The sequence below is a fragment of the Augochlora pura genome, chromosome 10 (assembly GCF_028453695.1).
Source record: "Augochlora pura isolate Apur16 chromosome 10, APUR_v2.2.1, whole genome shotgun sequence".
Taxonomy (NCBI): Eukaryota; Metazoa; Arthropoda; class Insecta; order Hymenoptera; family Halictidae; genus Augochlora; species Augochlora pura.
In genome coordinates this window covers 16231705-16251494 of record NC_135781.1, presented here as the reverse complement: position 1 = coordinate 16251494, position 19790 = coordinate 16231705, and the positions used below count along the sequence as shown (strand labels likewise).

At 31.3% G+C, this 19790-nt stretch overlaps 3 protein-coding genes across 10 annotated transcripts; 2 read left to right on the top strand and 1 right to left on the bottom strand.

Annotated features, from left to right (window-relative positions):
- Positions 1–6217: 6217 nt before the first annotated feature.
- Positions 6218–10469, top strand: LOC144476466 (uncharacterized). Of its 7 annotated transcripts, XM_078193444.1 has the most exons (8): positions 7132–7346; positions 7424–7485; positions 7637–7820; positions 8146–8446; positions 8531–8603; positions 8970–9140; positions 10014–10091; positions 10270–10469. In XM_078193444.1, exons 3-8 carry the CDS (start codon positions 7654–7656, stop codon positions 10362–10364), a joined length of 885 nt encoding a protein of 294 aa, XP_078049570.1. In that variant the 5' UTR covers positions 7132–7346; positions 7424–7485; positions 7637–7653; the 3' UTR covers positions 10365–10469. The 7 variants fall into 7 exon arrangements, with proteins under 7 accessions (XP_078049573.1, XP_078049572.1, XP_078049570.1 ...); XM_078193447.1 differs by lacking the exons at positions 7132–7346; positions 7424–7485 and adding an exon at positions 6218–6296; XM_078193446.1 differs by lacking the exons at positions 7132–7346; positions 7424–7485 and adding an exon at positions 6925–6943.
- A 619-nt stretch (positions 10470–11088) lies between these two features.
- Positions 11089–14600, bottom strand: Ric (Ras-related protein interacting with calmodulin). The gene is made up of 5 exons (XM_078193450.1): positions 14331–14600; positions 14200–14256; positions 13904–13977; positions 13637–13828; positions 11089–13575 (listed from the first exon to the last, which is right to left on the bottom strand). The coding sequence occupies exons 1-5, from the start codon at positions 14470–14472 to the stop codon at positions 13327–13329; spliced, it is 714 nt and encodes a 237-aa protein (XP_078049576.1). The 5' UTR covers positions 14473–14600; the 3' UTR covers positions 11089–13326.
- Positions 14601–15592: 992 nt separating this feature from the next.
- On the top strand, positions 15593–19790 carry LOC144476304 (protein DENND6A). 2 transcript variants are annotated; one of them, XM_078193040.1, is made up of 9 exons: positions 15593–16564; positions 16646–16938; positions 17023–17295; positions 17370–17555; positions 17629–17876; positions 17948–18138; positions 18193–18461; positions 18525–18679; positions 18816–18956. In XM_078193040.1, the coding sequence occupies exons 2-9, from the start codon at positions 16789–16791 to the stop codon at positions 18820–18822; spliced, it is 1479 nt and encodes a 492-aa protein (XP_078049166.1). In that variant the 5' UTR covers positions 15593–16564; positions 16646–16788; the 3' UTR covers positions 18823–18956. The 2 variants fall into 2 exon arrangements, with proteins under 2 accessions (XP_078049166.1, XP_078049165.1); XM_078193039.1 differs by having other exon boundaries at positions 15596–16564; positions 18525–18737; positions 18816–19790.

The following is a 19790-nucleotide window of genomic DNA, read 5'->3' as shown; positions in this document are numbered from 1 at the left end:
AGAAACAGTGCATCGTTCGAGTAAGCGACGTGATATATGCGAGTAAATGAAAGAAGTGAATGCACGATAAAGAGCGATGAAAGAAGTGTCCACAGCTAGATTGAGGTATAAACATAAGGGTTAAAAAAAGAAGTATTTTAAGTGTTCTATACGAGTACAAGGTCTTTCTGTACCGCGTTTTCTGACTCACCGTTATTCTCCTATTCCCTCGCGAACCCGCGACATCTTTCTGTAAAGATAACACGAGTACTGTTAATAAATGGCAAGGTGGTTATTTTGTAGTTAAACAAGTTTTTTCATGTTTATACTGCTTTCTATGAATGTGGTAACATATCGATGGTTACACTTGCATCACTTATCCAGGTTACATTAGTTTTTATCCAAATATCGACCACCTTCATTTTAATTTTCTACAGAATAAATTAAAATATAAATATAGAATGATAAAAACGGTGAAACGGAATTTTTATTTAATTTTTGTAAAGCTTCCGTTGGAAGTGTTCTATATTTTTTTTTATTGATGATACTTGAAGGTTTTTATTATTACTTGTGTAAAAATACGTACAGAATTTCGTATAGATTCTGGAAGTCAAGAAAAATTCTTGCTACATTTGAATATTTATTGTAAATATTTGTTTAGAATTTTGTCTAGAAATTTACCTAAAAATTCGTAGTTTGCGATGCAAGTGTATGAAGCAGAATTGATCATACAATTTTCTTTCTGTTTAGAAGTCGATCGATGCTACACTTTAATCTGGTTACTTTTGTTACTGCCAATTGCTAAGAAAGCACGGAATCAATAAGAGAAAGGAACACGTAGTGTAAAATTCTCTAATAATGGGTGCGATACAAATTTACCTTTGTAATTTTGTTATTGCTTTCAATAACAAAACAGAGACCTTTTGTAAAGAAAACTGAAAGAAAGGAATATAAGTTAGTAGAAATGCACATATTGTTCGTAAAAGATTATAACTTGATTTCGATGGCGTTAATATTTTAGAAAATACAAAATTTGAAGAAAGTTAAGAATATTTTTAGATGGCAACGAAATAATTATTCGAATAGTATATCATTATAATATATTATGTCTAATATAAAGTTTAATCTTTTAAGATGCTAAGAATTTATATAGGAAGCATAGAAAGAATTTATATAGAAGGAAATAAAACAATCATGCATTAATGCATTAAGGTAATATCATCATTATTTGTATTGAGCATAATATATTTTAATTAAACCATCTAGGAGCTTTTAAAACTCATACTGATGAAGCTGGTAATAAATTTCATAATTTGTTTTGGTCGCTTCAAATTTTATTGAAATGCAATAATTTAAGCGCACATTTTACTTTTACGTTATGAATACACATTCTTTTTGTTGTTTGCTTGTAGCTTAAGCATTAACATAGCATTCAAAATGCTTAATATATTATGTTAAAATTTACATTAACAATACCCTTTACGAACTGAGATATTCGAAATGTGTTGAAAAGTTTAAACGATCTCAAGAACTAATAACTTTCAATTAATTTAATGTACAATTTGGATTTCGTTGTATATTAAAAATATGCTCAATATATGATATCACTATGAAATTAACATTAGAATGTAATAATAAGACATGTGTCCCATTGGATATAAAAATATTTGTACAAGTAATTGATAAAAGTTATTAGTTCTTTTCTATTGTTTTGTAAATTGTGTTGACAGGCGATGACACTAGACCATACTGGAACATCCATTCATAATTATTATAATACTGTGCAGATAAAACATTGTGAAATGTACGTACATGGGATACTATATTCTGTTCTTTGTAAAGTAATTCTTAATGCATGTATACTTTCCATGCAATATCCGAATATACTGAAAGGATCTATAAATAAATATAGAAATACATTTTACATAAAATATTCGTTATTTCATCATAGGTTAATTTACAAATAAAAACATACTCTCGTGAAGTAGATAAATGAAACTCTAAAAACTGTGACTATACTAAAATTAAGAAAACAGAGAGAAAAGGTACAAATTTTGTTTTAATATTCAAGTAAGGGTGTCATAATCTGTCTATTACACACATACCAGACACTTTTAAATGAAAAGTTATATACAATGTAAAGCAATCACAGTAAACAGAATTTCTTTTCATGTATTTTAGGTTTTTATTAATTTTAGTATAGGAAGTTTTTGTTCATTATTTATTAATGTTAGCCTCAAAGAGAGCAATCGTCTCTAAAGAACGATATTAATAATATTATACTAACAATTGGAAAAATTTGTTTAAACGATTTAAAACGAAATGACTGGAACATGAGTGTATTCCTTGCAACATCAATTTTGTAGTATAGTTTATTTGACTACATGTGAGAATTTCATACCTTGCATTTCTATTACAATACAATCCTTGGCAGTAACGAAAGCAAATGTTCATACTAACACGCTCAGTTATCTTCTTTTTTTTTTAATTTGCTTGACTGTAGTGGACGATGCAAAGAAGTCTTGTAATTAAGACTTTCGTTCTCTTGGCACATACGAATGTTCAAACAGATCGATCAGATTGATTTCTCGTGAACTCGTACATCCCAAGTTTGAAAACCGCGTTCTGTGATGAAGCATTAGGGGAAAAAAAGTAACGCGGTAACATCGGACCACGATTTTACTATAGACTCTTTTCCTACGTAACTATAACTTAAAAAGACAAAGCCTTAGTATGCTTACAATTTGCATGAAACGTACGTAAAATATTGAACGTATACAAAGTGAATTGTACGCAGTAGAAAAATTTAAAAAAAGAATGAGAGAGTAAAGGGACGCTGCCGCAAAAAAATTGCCGATGCATCAGTGGCAAAGTTTCTTTGCGAATACAGCGTGTTTGGCGCCATAAGACGGATCAAATTACACTGCACTCAACCTATAATGGTACTGAATAATATACAGTTTGTATTTTTCGACGAAATTTCGCGGTCTCAACGTACGCGTTGCTGCGAGCAATTTTAAAACTGTTTTTTAGTAATAAAAAGAAAAGTGAAGATTCGTAGGTAATTGATCCTTTCCGATAAGGTACTAAAATATAAATAGGGTAAAATTGAGACGGTGCATACGAGAAGGATAACTCTATGTTTCGTGAAACGAAGCCTCGATTTTTGCAGAAATAACTTACAGACGAAAGAAAAATACAGGAATCGTCTTCTCGTACATATCTTCTGAAAGTTTACCGAATTTTGTAAATAAATCATTTAAAACGTGTCGGATATACTCGAATGTTTAAAACACCACAGCTACAAAATTAGTGTGCCTGATCGCAGACCCAGGTATCGTTTAAGGAAACCAATATTCGCTAATTCGAATTTTATACTTCGATATAAATTTACGTTCGTGTAATCTTGTAAAACGATTCTTGTTAATAATCAAAAACGCTACATATATAGATCAATGTACTTTTTTAAGGACGACACCACATCTTGTATAGCTAATAATATTATCATTTCTAAAGATAATGAACTTTGTGTAAGGTCTGCGATTGAAATAAAACAGAAAGAGTATAACATAATGACGCGCTGTTCAACGAAGAACGGACCGTACCCTTTATCGATGCAGGTTTATTTCTAATCTTGTTAGTGAAACATCATCTCACTATATTTCAGACACCGTTCGACGTCTTCGTTTGTATGTCAAAATTGTTTTTTTTTTCTCAAACGTTATTTATGACCGTAAGATACGACTTAGTTAACGTTGGTGCATTGAAGCAGATTTGATTGCTTTTGAAGAAGGCTCAGCTTCGTAAATGAAATCAAGAACCGAGAACGCGAATTATTTGAATACCCGAAAAACCGAACAAAGAAACTCTGAAAGCGAAACGCAAACAAAAGTGATCCCAAGTAAACATCATACCGATTGAGAAAGTACCGAACATTTCGAGAAGACAATATTCATGTACGCAAGAGTCGACGTAAACATTATTTCATAGTAGTCAGTATGGATGTAACTATATTGTAGAGAGAGAAAAATGGTATCTTCGAGATTTTCTTTCCCCTCTATGAAACCCGCATATTGTAGAAAAAAAGAAGAGTGAACATATTATTATACTTCGAATGTGAAAGATACGACGAGAAGTTACCGATTTTTCGCAGATAGTGTCGCAAAGAAAACTGTGTACCTCTGACCGAGTATATTTTTCACGGAAAGTGCAACGTTTCTACGTGTATCTCGATATTAGAATATGGAACGTTCCACCTGATTTTCTCATTCGAACCATGTTACAAACTTATTAGGCGTCGATTACGCTGTTTCGATGATGGCACGATACAAATTACTGTGAAAAACTTGCGCGGAACGACTCATCGGTCACACAATCAAACTACATATTTCTTTGTATACAGTAGTGAATAAAGTTTGTGCCCTGTATTATGACATATAAAAGTGAGATAAGTTGCAATTAACTACACCGTATGCAAATTATTTCGGCCCTGTAGTAATATAGTAAGAGCGAAGAAAAATCGATTTTTAGTACACTATGTTGCGTTCACAATACTGAAAACGTCGCTTTTCTTTATCTTCCTAACTTATCCTTGACTTAAAATACAACTTTCAATGTCGAATATTTAAAAATAACGATATGTTTCTAACGCCAGTTTACATAATAACAATAACGATTATCAAGAACAATTGAACAATATAGCTACCATCTGTTCCCACAAATACTTTCCCAGAATAATTGGCTCGAGCTCAAGTAATTAAAATTCGCAACAACAATGTCTACTTATCGAAACAGCGTATTCGTCGATCGTTCTAGAGATAAAGTTAGGCGTGCAGACTACACTCGAGTGCGCATAACACTCATTGTCAGACGTTTGCAGCGATAGATTATTTTTTGATGTCTAGCTCCAATGTTTGGTATCAGTAGCGAACATCTGCGCAGCCGGATCTAGGAAGTAAATGTGGCTGTTCGGACATATGTTTTGCATAACAATGACCGGATGTCGACGAATGTCTTGAGCACTTCATTGTAAGAGAAAAAGAATTGACCGATCGGGTATCGATCCCGGTATCTTTCCCTTGTCAGGGTGTCTATCTCAGTCATTAACAAGAAGCTACCATCGGCGATCCTTCTTCTCCAATTTCATAACATACATATAACATGAACGTAAACATACAAAATGGCTGCCGATGTGTTCTACCGCTTACATCAGCGCTATCCAAACGAGGGTGCGAGCCCTTTCGGGATTTCCCACTCCCGTCTGCATCGTCAAAGAAACCACACGACGCTGAGGAGGCAGCTACGGATAGCATCTTCGACGACAAAGAAGCTTACAGGCTGTAATTATAGTCTGTTTTTCAAAAGATTAGATCTGATGCTCGCGAGTAAGGTGATAATAGTTATCTACCCCACTACTATTTCCATATATTGTCAGCCTAGAATCATTAAGGTGGAGCGGACAATCATGACTGCTGACATATTGTCTGGCAATCTAAGTATATAAAGTTTGAAAAATTATTTCAACGATATCGTAAATGAACACACTGATAATAGGATGTTAGCTGTTATTGCAAATTTTTATAGAAATAGAAAATGGTCAATTAAACGTTATTAACTTCTAATTTACAATGAATCCATAGAAATAATTTGTATCCATGTCGCAGTAATTATTTTCTACGTAAGCTAAACGAAGGATGAGTAGGAGAAAAAAGAAAGCGTGGGCGAGAGAGAAAGGTATCTCTTCTTTTGAAAAACGGACTACGTATAGTGACAACAAATGCTGGTAACGGCGGTATGCTGCAAGAGAACAATTGGAAAGGGAAACATGCGCGTGAGGAGCCTCACCGCTGGACAGCGCTGGCTTATATTATATATACATATATATGTATACATATATTAAATTTCTCATATATTTTATTTAAGTTCGCACGCAGTCAAGGTCGCTGCACGCGAAAAATAAAACCATAACGATGTAGATGATAATTTGCGTATACAGGATGGGGCGTTCGTTTATGATTGGAGACGATCCGTTGTTAAAAATGCGCATACGAATTACTGTGAGATCACGTAATGGTGAGAGGGAGAACCAACGATGAATGCGATTCCCGTGTTTCCATTCGAACACGATAATATCGTTTAGAATTAAATAATCTTTAACGCTGGCATCACAATTGGCGAATGTTCATATTTTATTGTACATTTATTAACAATCAACGTGATTAGTCAATATGTAGAATCTGTTTTCTTTTATACTTTTTTCGTGAATCATAAGCGAACAAACTTGAGTAGTGTATACCTTGAAGTTACCTTGCCTACTGGTAAGAATTACAAGTTTACGATCCGCATACCACTACCGGTCTATATTATGTTACTCGTTACAATGAATTAGTTGAATTTTTCGTTGTTCTATTTAAATCCGTCTATCTTTCGGTGAATCGTATCACGGTATAGATTGAACGTTGGGTTTCTAAATACATGTCTCTTGTCGTTTCGGTTCATTGTATGATCATGATACTTTTCACTCTATTCAGCTATTAATTTTCTTCAATGGTACAGTGTTAAATAAATGTATATCGTCTGCTCGTAAATAGAGCAGAATAAATGTGACTTTTATGCGTATTGTATTACTTCATGACTGTACCCTTTACTATTTTTTATTCCAACGCATTCGGTAGGATACTTCGTTTAAACATTTAAAAATTCACTTTTCGATGATTTATCTTTCGCTCAAAATTGATCTTTTTGCAAAAGATACGCTGTGAAAAGAAGTTATCACAGGAGATAAAGTTGATTTATAACAACGCGAAAACGCATGTTTTCACAGTTGGCAACTGGTTAAATAGCTCAGACTCTGCACATTAATATACACGATTTAACAAAGAATAGTAATTCATCCCAGACCTTCCAACAGCTGGATGCAAAGTGGCATTGAAAATTTCTTGAATATATTGAACTGAGCATAGAAGTAATTTATAAAAATAGTGATTCTTTGTATAAATATATACATGTATATGCAAATATATTAGATAGTTTTTGTCAGTTCTTCATTGATAAATACATATCAGTTTTAAATATATGTATATGCATGCGGTTCTATTAGATATGTGTGTGTACATATACGCGTACACGTTGAACTACGTGGTACTGTGTATGTGACTGCCGTGGTTAGTCGTCGTCACCAGTCGTCACTGTTAGTTATCCCAGCACGATGAATGCATCGCATTGATTAAACTGTTTTTACGCTAATGTCGCGGCAATCCTCAAAGAAACATAATTTTGTGACACGCGTTAAGGATCTTGGCACGTCGAAACGCAACGTGATCTAATATTTACCGTGATAAAATGCGTTTACATCGTTATCATTACCGGTAGTGTATATCAGTATACGCCCACGACACGTTACATGTTTTATTTCGTTCGAATCACGTGAAGATTGTTTAAACAGAATCCACATCCGTGAAAAGGATATTAAAAAAGTGCTGTTTCTTTTATTTTCTTACATCGATCGTGAGTAATGCATCGTGGCAGTTGATAAGAACCATTTACTTACATCTCTCATTTTTTTTTTCATTCGAACAAAACGCAAGTGACATGTAAGAGAAATTGATTTTTCATTTATATGGATAATAATAAAATACATGTATTCTTGTAAATATAGGATACAATAAATAAGGAATGGGAATTGACAGTATGAGAGTCGGAGGAGGCCGATGTCCTCCCCTCCTTGTCGGAGGACTTCTTGTCACTTGTTTAATGTTGATTTGTAACTGGTGGACTTTGTCGTCTGAAAATATTGAACTAGTTAGACAAATTGATGAATTGAACGAACAACTTAAAATCAGGTATGTTCACGCGATATATTATGACGTTATTTTTGTGTTACATGTCACATACCACAACATAAATTTCAAAAAATTTTGAAATATTTTATTATGAATTTATGAAACTATTAATAACATTGTGAAATATTTAGTTTAATTTCTTGTGAATTATTCATCAAACATGTTGAAAATACAAATTACTTTCATCTTGTTAGCATCGCTTTTGAAAGTATCGAAGAGTTGTTTTTATGTATCATGGTACAAGATTGTCACTTTATTAACAAGTCGCTCAAGTATTAATAAATTACAATTTAATATTCATGATTGTTTGTGTTTATTGTTTTAGTGCTGAAGAAAGAGATCAATGTGTAACATTACGCGGGAACCTAGAGAAAAGCTTTAAAAATGCAGAGAAAGAAATGGAGTCACTTCATGTTCGCCTCGAGCAACAAACAGATTTGAAGAAAAAAAATGATGATATGGAAGAATCTCTCCAGACATGTAAGACTGATTTGGATAATTTACGTAAAGTAGATGACACAAAATCTGAAACGTTAGAAACGTTAAAATTAGAAAAAGAAAATTCTAATGCCCAACTAGAAGAAAAACGGGAAGAAAATAGAAAGTTACAGGAAGAAGTAGATCAGGTATAATTTCTATTGGAAACAAACGATTTTGCTCTTTATATTTCAATAAAATAATTGTACTGATCATATGAATGCTTTTTGCAGTTGAAGGATGAACTCAACAAAATAAAGCTTACATATAATAAACTTGACAAGACTCCTGAACTTACCCAACAATGTAAGTCGAATTACTCTCCAATTTTATTTTATTTTCTATATTTTTATATTCTTTGGAACCATATACGTTTTCAAAAGTATAAGACAAAATTAAAATAACTTAAAATATATTGCTTACAGTCACAAATTGGATCACGTAATGAATGGTATTCCTTGTAACTTGAGTTGTTAACTTGACATTTAAAATTTTCAAGTTAGGAACTTATCTCAATCGACCAAATTATAACAGCTTCTCCAATAATAGTTTCCTATGAAATTCTAACATACTTGGGGTATTAGTAGTAACGTTAATACCATTTTCTTTAATTTTCTTCATATTATCAACTTACTTAATATTATAAGATATTCTGGGGGTTTGTCAATTTAGCTACAAGAACAGCCAATAACAAGACTCAATTGGGTTCAGTTCCGGAGTCGGCTGTAAAAGTATCTGTAGCTGGTCAGCGTGGTTTGAAGTACCATGGAATTCCAATTCTTCCAAGAGATCCACCTGGCGCTGTGCGCCTAAGTCCTCGCCTCTCAGTTACAATGCTGAAAGGTAGTGATACTTTTCTCCTGTCTCAAGGGAAAAGAAAATTATCCGAACAGTAAACCATTATATTCCTACAGTAACACTGTACCAAGTTGTATTTTCTGGGCTTCTTTCATCAAATTTCTGTTTATACAAAACAGATAACACATGTAATGAGCACACTGCACTGCTTACTTATTTGATGTGTAGAAAAATATCATTTCTTTTATATCATTTAGCATAACAAAGGTAAAACAATACATGTTATCTGTAGAACCACAATCATTTTTAAATTTTTCTACTGGGAACGAATGATCTCTTATTTATTATTTGTTAGTGTCGTTAATGTTACTTAATCTTCTATTTTCTATCATTTTACATTGATAACACATTGAAAACCATTTCTGTATCTGATCTAATTATAGTTTATTTTTATAAATTCACGTAATACATAAATTTGATAGACTGGCATAAAACTTAAGATATTAGTCACAGATTTTACTCTATGTATTTGTATCAGCATACTAAGAAATAAAAGATATATGAATATTATAAATTCTAGATATATAAATATATATTGTATCAAATTTTTATTTTCTGTGATCGTAATAAAGTAAATATATTTTCATGTGTATGTATATAAGAACATTACGACATGCATATACTAAGCATTGTTTCATGCGAATTTTCGAATACAAATGTCTGGATTGGAAGATAATACTCTGTCCTGTCATTGTCACATATGTTGACTAATTGGCGAGGGATAAACTAATTTCAAGGGCTATTAAAATGTTACTAATAATGGTTTATTTGTACTTACAATGAACTGTAATTAAAATCTTTCAGAAACACCTTTACTGTTTTATTTTATAGTAGTAATGTAGTTTACATGCCTTTCAGCTAAGGCAAGTCCAGTACAAGCAAACAAGGGTACTGTGGATCAGAACACTCCAGATACAACAGAAGTAGAAGATGAAGGTAATAGAATGTCTTGATTTAAATACATTATTTTATAAAATATGTTACAAGTATGCAATTTATTGATTATCATTGTTTAATAACACAAGAGTTATTATATATTTTTGATAATAACTTGAAATGATTTTAAAAAGATTTTAAATTTAAATTGTATTGATTTTTTTTACTGCTCATATAGAAAATAGTAAACAAGGAAATCTGGGATCCACAGATGGCAATATAGTAGAAAGCGAAAGGGATGCACAAATGATAGCACCAGCCAGTAATAAATAATGCAAAGGACTACCTATGATATATCTTTTAAACTTAATAAATTATAACTTTTCATTATTGTTTACAAGATTTTATAAATGATAATATTAAAATTTCGTTAAGATATGGTCTATTCTTCTTACTTTAATTGAAATTGTACACTATATTAAGTGCCAATATTATATATATCCTATTTACATTATACAGGAGAATAGAATTACAATTAATGTAACAATTACTATGACTGAATTACAAAATTGTAACATTACAATAATTAAGAGAAACAGAACATATTTTTAATAAAACTATAATTTTACTCCTTATTTTAATATAGTTAAAAACTGTTAAAAAAAATTTAAAGATGGCTTGTGCTCAAACTTATATTGCAGACCGTTATAATTTTAGATTAGGACAATGTATTTTAAATATTTCTGTAATTTACATTTTGATATATTCAATGGCCATGTCACATTTACAATTTATATACGACATTAATTTTAGATAAAATTCCAATTGCATGAAATTTATTGCTTGATATTAAAATGAACAGATTTATCATGTGCATTTTTTAAATGTCCTGTACGGTTAGAAAATTCTGTTTAACAATGCATTTTGAAGTCATAATCTATGTATTATTTTATCGTATTGTCATTGTGAAATGTGTTCCTTCCATATTTGTATTATACAGAATTGATTCGAATTTGCTACATTGTTTACAAGATATTTCTAACAATTAACATGTATGTAATCAATCAAATTTTTAATACATTTTACATAGTACTATAACAAAACAGTTATATAAATTTTTGTTCCACATTGATAAATTACGTATAATTTCAACTGCAGTTATCTTATAATTCTTATTTACAACAATTTCTGTTCTTTTCTTCCCAAATAGAAAACCATAATAATTGTGTTAACGGAAACGAAGTAACACTCTTTCTTGGTGACAAGTGTTTGAAGATAAAACATATTTTACATATTACATATATTATACAAACTTCTTATACACTGAGTCACTACATGTAGGTCATTCGTATTTAGTAATACTTTTTACTTTATCAGTACAAAGCTATTGTGTATACTGTGTAATTTATTATCAACATTTTGATAATACTACTTTATATATAATATATTATACATATTCTATACATATATGTTCGAAAAAATAAAATAGTTTCTGTTATCATGGTCACGATATGATAAGGTAGATTACATGTAAATCACCAGGATATAATACTAATACGTATAAATATTTATGTAGTATGACAAATGTACAAACAAACAAACATGGTAGATTGTGCTCAATCAAAATTTCAAATTTCATTTCTAAACTGTAAATTATTATGTGTACAAATGCAAAATTTGACTAGGAAACATTAAGTAACGACTAGATTTTTACAGTAGAACTCCATTTATCCAACATGCTTGGGGACAAGACTGGTCGGATAACTGAATCTGTTGTACAGTAGGTTTCCACCGATTAGCCTCCCTCTTGACTTTTATTCGTTCACATAATTGGAGCTAAGTTTCAAATAATTGGATTTAGCTACACATTACTTTGAATAAAAGAGTAAGAGTATGTCATACGGACTGTTAACAATAATCGTCGGTTAATAGGTTATTATGTTGGATAAACAGACTCCAGATAAACGAAGTTCTACTGTATATAAACTTAAATTTAACTATTTTATATTACGACTATCTGACAATATTAATATGTTCTATTGCGTGGCAACTATTTAAAGCATTTTAGAGTATTATTATATCCCTACATTGTCACGATTTAACTATAACTATACATATACTTCTTCACTCCCTAGAAACAGAACTGCACGTTTCAAAGCTGCACAAAATAATATCAATAATTAATAAATATTAAAAATTATGAATCGTGAAAATAGAATTTATTATATGCTACGGTATTAGCACTAATATAAAAATGTTTATTTTATTAGAAGCCATTTTTTTGAACATAAAATTTTAACAACTGATAATAATATTGCACACTGTTAATATTGTACGCAGTAAATACTACATACTTGTCAGATTTTTTAAATCGATAAATATCTTTTTAAAAATTACATTTTGTGCGACTTTTAAATATATAGAATCTGTAAACTTTAAAAATAATGACATATCTCGAATATACTTTATAGTGATATACATTTAATGTAATAGAAAATCTCGTATAAATCCTCTTTTTGTAAAAATTAAATTAATATAAATAAGAATCAATTATTTAACTTCATATAATTAATTAGGACGAGATAACAATAGTGCTATAAAGTGATATAAAGCTTTTCAAGTATTTCAAATTTACAAATTTTTTACTTGATGCCTTATATTACCTCAGCAATGAATGCTAACTTCTTTGGTGGTATGGTCTAATAGTTATATTGCATTAATCAATCTGTAAATTCTGTCTAGAAAAAGCACCAACTGGAAGTGACTATATTGATTTAGACAAGATAAATAAATTATTTTTATAATAATTAGGCATTGAATTTCTTTTGTTTTCTTATTAAAATATACTATAAATAACATTAACAGCCTTTTCGATAAATAATAACGAGAGAATCATTGTGTTAAAAGACAAAGAGTCATGAAAATAGTATTACTACACCACACTGTAGTTGGACTCTAATAAACAAGCATATTATTACACGTTCACAATGCACGATAGTTTACCTTTTTTGAGTTGATAACTAATTCTAATTTTACATAATTTTGTAGAATCTATGATAAAAAATATGAGTTGCAGTCTATGTTTTGCATCTCCATTGTTATTATCAAAATATAATGGGGTTGAAGATAAGGCAGTGAGATGTTAATAAGTCTCTAAATAGGGAGACTACTATCAAATACAATCAAAATTATTGAAAATTTTGTTTTCGTTGTAATCTATGGAAGTTCAAACTATGTTTTTGTGTTTCATTCGTTTAAAATATATACGCTATCAAAAGGTCTTCTATTAGACTGATCACATTCGCGGCGAATAATGATGACTGTTGTTATGTCTTTGTTTTCTTCTGAAAATAAAGGCAAAAATTGATCGCAATCGCCACCACCGACTGTGTTTACGCACTGAATTTCGTGACCTTTCCTTAGCTCGAATTTGCCTCACTAATGAATGAAATGCATCATCAATGAATTGCCTAAGAGCAGCAGATGTCTCATAGAATGGACAACCAAGCTGTTCTGCAAGAGCCATCCCCTCTTCTGTAGTTACCTACAATGTAATTGTCATATACATCAAATTAATAAAACTTATTTATATATAAACACTCTACCTTTCTTTTATGCTGCAAATCATACTTATTGCCAATTAACACCAATGGAATATCTTCATTAGCCCTTACACGCGATATCAACTTTCGATATTCTAAAGCTTCTTGGAAGCTATGTCTATCAGTTACAGAATAACATATCATGAAACCTTCTCCACATCTCATATATTGATCTCGCATAGCTGTAAATTCCACCTATACATAATAAAATAAACAATAATATTTCTGATCTTCAAAAACTGCCATTATTGTGTGATGATAGGACCTGACCTGTCCTGCAGTATCCAATATATCTAAGAGCGCAGCCTCTCCATCTATAACCCTTTGCAGTTGATATGAATCCTCTGTTGATTATATGATTATATTTAATGTTTTGGTAAACTAATACAATTTATAATTTTAAATAGTGATGATAAGTAAAGTTCTCAGCAATATAATTCACACAAATATTGTGCAATGAACTGCTGATATTTAATTTCTAAGTTGGACCAGTATAAGAAGGAGTTGCATTTCATATTCAAGAACTCTTGACTAACTATAATATCTTATACAAAACAATATCTTACCTATAGTTGGGTCATGATAGTCGATGAAACTGTGACTGACAAATTGCAAGGTGACAGCTGAAACATCATTTCTGTAATACACGTGTGTTCAAACATATCCCTCGAGCAATGAATAATTAATTTTGAAATACCTGATTTACCCACACCACCGTCACCCAGAACGACAATCTTGTAAACCCTGAGTCCACGTCTGGTAGTGGGCCGCGGACCCGCCGGTACTTCATTCTTGCCATTCAAAGCTACGCTCTTATCCTGCAGGATATCAGCTGACATTGTCGGAGAATATTCCTGCTCACCGGTAACCTAATGCCTGCCACGGTTATGGCACACGTCGCACTTTTACGAACTAACTGACATACTTGGTCACGTATCGGAACACGCGCGTAGACACACCCGTATCGGTTGTTAGATCGGGAAAGATACGGTACATGTTTGATCGCGATTGCAAGCCGCCGTTTTTCTTGGTGGCTCGAAACCGCGTTGTGTGACACTTAATGCCTACGATTTACACTTTCTAAAGTTGGACACAGCATGGCTGATGAGCACAGGCTGTCGACCGGGCTAGACAGAATGTGACAGCCGCGAAGATTAAGCACGCGCGCAGTCGTGTTCTCAGGAGCGTATCTATAGGTCTTATTGCACAGTGATCCAGGAAGCGATATATATTTTGGGGACAAAATTAGAAATATATTAATTTCGAAAAGTCTATTCACGGTCGAAAACTGCAGGAGACTGTATTTAAAATTTACTTATTCTTACTAAAAAATGTGTAAATTTTCATTTATAATAACTGCTACGTCTATCAGTAAGAATATATTTTTGTAGGCCTCGTTAAAATTTAAATCGTTATGCATTTTTATTTAGTTTAAAACACTTTTAACAATTTTTATTGTTTTGTGTAATCACATTTATTAGAATTATGTAATATGTCAGTTCTTAGAGATTTTAAAGGCAATTAATAGCGATAAAAATTCAGAAATTCATGTAATAAGAATAAATTCATTACTATTTAACTAATTATAATTTGTCTTTATATTATTATATTAAGGCTTGTTAAATATACAGTTTTGATTTATATGGTCCATTTGAAAAAAACGGGGCCCACATTTGTGCACCTATCCCACATTTCTAGCCATGTTGCTGATCATAAATTTTGATCACTATAAGATCCATATACAGTCGATAAACAGTTTTATATTGTATAATAACAAATTGAAATATTACCATGTAATTCTTATCGTACAATTGTAATTCTTATAAATTATATTTTTAATTATTTTAGGAATATTATAATATTTTAAAACAGTAATCTTATAAGATTTTTATTTCAATTTTTTAAGAATATTATTGGAATTCAAAATATTGTAGCAAGATATGGGAGATATTTGGGCATTATTTACTTTTGCAAAATGTTCTATGCATTTTATACAAGTCTCAAAAAACTATTTTATATTTTTTCCAAAGGGATACTACTAATAAAAGGTATTAGAAAATGGCAATGATTCTTGATGGATTAAAGTCTTTATTTTTAAAAGAAATTATTTTGAAAAGTTACATAAATGATTAGCATCTAGTGTAATTTGCGTGCAGATAATATAGAATTCGGACGAGAATCTCAGTACTGTACGTGTTGTACATATGTACATACATACCATACCGCTGTGGTCTCAGATGGCTCAGTGGTAGGATGGTAGGAAATTTTTGCAAATAAATTGCAAAAATAAAAGTGTGTTGATTTTGTTAGGGACAGGAATAGTAGTGTATTTGTGTTTCGATTCTCAGATACAAGATTGACGTGTTTGGATAAATTACGTTTCTTAAGGCACGTACATGTTTTGTTTCGGAGGTTATTACTATTATTTCAGGCATCGAGCATTATGAAGACTTTCTCTAACAACGCGAGATTGAACGGTGTGTGTTCGATTGAATGTCAACATATGCAGCTGCTCTCGGTAAAAAATTATATTGGTGTAAACGTAATCAACGAACATGCCCTTTACGACAGTATTGTATCAAGAATCCAATTGACATGTTTGGCGGATTGTTATTATCAAAAGACCGAAAACACGTGGGCATTTTAACGGCCGTGTATACATAGTACATGATAATGAAATAAGTATACGTGCAATGTCCTTAATGTTTTTGACACCTGAGTTCTTTGGTTCTTAAATTAACTTTTATCCCTGACATACCTTATTCCGCAACACTCAGATAGTGTGCAAATGTAAAATACATGGTTTTAAGTATCGTTGAACAGGGTAAAGATACATAAGACAAACGTTAAGAACAATTATGAGATTACTGACATTAATAAGAACAATTCATGATCGATGACTACAAAAAAATGTATACCGTAAACAAAGCCGTAGGTTTCTTTATTACTTATAAAGTAAATAAAACTATATAATATACAGAGGTAATATTTAATGCAAATTTTCTATTTCAGATATTCAAATTCCTTAGCAGGAATTATAATATATTCATTTGTAAGCTAAATAGAAATGTTTAAAGCAATCATTCAATATATTAAGAAGTAATGTGTTTTTTTGTATGTATATGCAATTGTGTTAAAGCAAAATTTTTATAAACATGTCGGTTGCCTCTACTTCGAAAAACAAAAGAATGGATAATGTAAATATGAAAGAAGAAATAATATATGAGAAATGGGAATGTTTTCATAATTGGGTACATTGTATATGTATTGTTACATTTGATCTTGAATTAGGCCAAGCTATAGAGGTATGTATTATTTCCTATATTCTGTAATTATAATACATTAAATATAATATATAATACTTTATAATACATATGTTTACTTGACAGGCTATATATCCAGGTCATATCATGTTATCGGAACAAGAGAGATCTAATGTCTGTTACCTTGCTTTTCCTGATTCTAACTCTGGCTGCATGGGAGATACTCAATATCATGTCAGAATAAGACAAAATGGAGCCACAGTTCAAGATACTAAAGCTTTAAAAGAGTATGATAGAAGATCACCTCCATTTTTACAATGCGATAAAGATTATTACTGGGGTTACGTGTATTTTCGTCAAGTAAAAGACAAGTCTCTTCCAAGAGGATATTTCCAAAAGGTTTATTTTACAGACCAAAGTAGCATAGAAATCAATAACATAACTAATCAACTATAATTTTGTTCTTGTTTCAGAGTATTGTTATAATTACAAAACTGCCATTTGTAAATCTCTTTGGAGAATTATGTGCTTTAATTGCACCTGAGTTTTTTGAAGTTGGTAGTGCCGTTATGGAAGCTGTTGTGAGAGAAATTGATCAATGGCCACCTCCAGTACCTGGTCAAATAGTACACTTACCACTTATAGGAGTTTTATTTCAAGTAATTATTAGTCAATTTTAATAATTACTATTTAATTAACTGTATCAGACTTTAATCCTGATTTGTATTTTAGACATATATTCCAAATCAAAATTATAAATCAACTGTACCCACTATTGCTGCCATGGATCATGCGCCAAATTTCCACGCATCTCGAAGACTAATTTTAACATCTGCCTATGAAGGAGACATGTTTAGAAGTTTAGCTAGCGTTGTAAGTTATGTACATCTATTATGGGAGTTAGTATTACTTAGTGAACCAATTGTTGTTATGGCTGGTTCACCTACTGGTTGCTCCGAAATGGTGCAAGCACTTATTGCGTGAGTATTGTGATACAATTTACATAAATAGATATAAAATAATAAAACTAACACAAAGAAATTATCTTTAGGATGATAGCACCATTGAAGTATTGTGCTGACCAACGTCCTTACTTTACAATCCATGATTCTGAATTTAAAGAGTACACTACAGATGCTCCATCACCTCCAGCTGTAATATTAGGTGTAACTAATCCATTTTTTGCCAAAACATTACAACATTGGCCTCATATTATCCGGATAAGTAATGGAACTAGTAATGGTAAGTTTAATGAAACATTATTGAAATAGGATATGTATGTTTTCCATATTTTAGAAAATCAAAAGTACAAAATAAAGAAGTCGGAGAATCTCAAAGTACTGGATTCAAAACCGGGAGTGTATACGCAGTATAAACCATTCCTTCAAAAGGATAAAACTATATTAAAGAAGTTGTTTAGAGGGATCCAAACTAAGAGGCCAGGCGAAGTGCAAACGGCTCTTCTCAAGCGTCATTTGATAGAATTAACAGAAAGTTTTATGATACCTCTTGAAAGATACATAGCCAGTCTTATGCCGTTACAAAAGGACATATCACCTTTTAAAGTAATTATCTTACGTTGTAATATTCAAGAAAAAGCGACGTTATATTAACTGTGCTTGTTTTAGGCTACACCCATACCTGAATTATTTAATCCAGATGATTTTCTGGCTACTCTAAGTAGTGCTGGACCACAGTTGACTACAGGCATTAAGGGAGACTGGGTAGGACTGTACAGGCGATTTTTTCGTTCTCCAAATTTTTCTGGTTGGTTTCATACCAGGTACACCGAATTATCACATAAATTACAACTTATACAACTAGAGGCACTATCACAAGCGGTATGCTTAGATCACTTACAATTTATTTCCATTTCTAACTTTAATTTAATTTATCATAACAAAATGTAATCGATATAGGATTTAAAGACATGGGTGCAAGGAAAGCAAGAGGTAGAGCTAGTTGACATGATACTCAGGATCCGACAAAAATTAGAAAAGACTAATATTGATGAAGTACCTATAGGTAAGTCAGTAAGGGAGAAGCTTCAAGAACGAATAAATGACATTACGCATACATTACCCGATGATCTGAAAGATATTTTGAATCATGAATCTTGACATTACTATTGCTATATAAATATTAAAACTCGCTAATACTAATTCCGTTTAGTTATAAACTAAAATCTTAAGCATGTAAATGGTGAAACTATAGACTAAAAATATGTCCAAGCATTGCTCTCTTTGTCGATAAATGTAAACAAAATAATACGAATGAAAAAATAATGGATGAAATATTTAAGATATCTAGAAGTCGTGACACTGTAAGGACATAACTATGTTAATGTATTCTTATAAAAACTTATTTTTTTGTAAAGTTCCAATTATTTTAATTTTCTGCTTAAATACTCCAAAATGAATAGGATGGTCTCGTGCATTTTCTTTAATGCGTAACAGAAAGAGTGATACAAAAGTCAATACGGGTGCGAGATATATTTCATAGGTGCAATTGTATAAAGACTTACGTGCTCATATTAGTATTCATAAATTGATAAAATATTACATGTTTATTACGATACTTTCTTTCGAATAAGTACCACTCTTTGTAATACTTTACAATTGAACATCATGTTATGTAACAAAGATTCTTCCTATCATTAGCTCTCATAACTTGTTAGACATTTTGGATTACTTGTTTCTGACTTACTCAGGCAGAAGATATTTTTTAATGTAACGAAATGTAACGGAAAAGGAAGAGCATAAATTGCTGTATGTACATACGCGTTTGATGTGAGATCTGTAAATACTGATATGAATGATGTATGTAATAAAGATTTATTTTAATAATACTATTGTAATATTTATCGCGATCTTTTATGTAACATTATTTACACA

Bases quoted from the DNA above. Each gene is read 5' to 3' on its own strand.
- LOC144476466 (XM_078193447.1), top strand. From the start codon at position 7,654: ATGGGAATTGACAGTATGAGAGTCGGAGGAGGCCGATGTCCTCCCCTC. The intron at 8,604-8,969 runs GTAAGTCGAATT...TTGTCAATTTAG, and splicing joins TCCTGAACTTACCCAACAAT to CTACAAGAACAGCCAATAAC. The intron at 9,141-10,013 runs GTAGTGATACTT...CATGCCTTTCAG, and splicing joins CTCAGTTACAATGCTGAAAG to CTAAGGCAAGTCCAGTACAA.
- LOC144476304 (XM_078193039.1), top strand. From the start codon at position 16,789: ATGTCGGTTGCCTCTACTTCGAAAAACAAAAGAATGGATAATGTAAAT. The intron at 18,139-18,192 runs GTAAGTTTAATG...TCCATATTTTAG, and splicing joins AAGTAATGGAACTAGTAATG to AAAATCAAAAGTACAAAATA. The intron at 18,462-18,524 runs GTAATTATCTTA...TGCTTGTTTTAG, and splicing joins AGGACATATCACCTTTTAAA to GCTACACCCATACCTGAATT.
- Ric (XM_078193450.1), bottom strand. From the start codon at position 14,472: ATGTCAGCTGATATCCTGCAGGATAAGAGCGTAGCTTTGAATGGCAAG. The intron at 14,257-14,330 runs GTATTTCAAAAT...ATGATGTTTCAG, and splicing joins CGGTGGTGTGGGTAAATCAG to CTGTCACCTTGCAATTTGTC. The intron at 13,576-13,636 runs GTAGAGTGTTTA...ATTACATTGTAG, and splicing joins ATTTGCAGCATAAAAGAAAG to GTAACTACAGAAGAGGGGAT.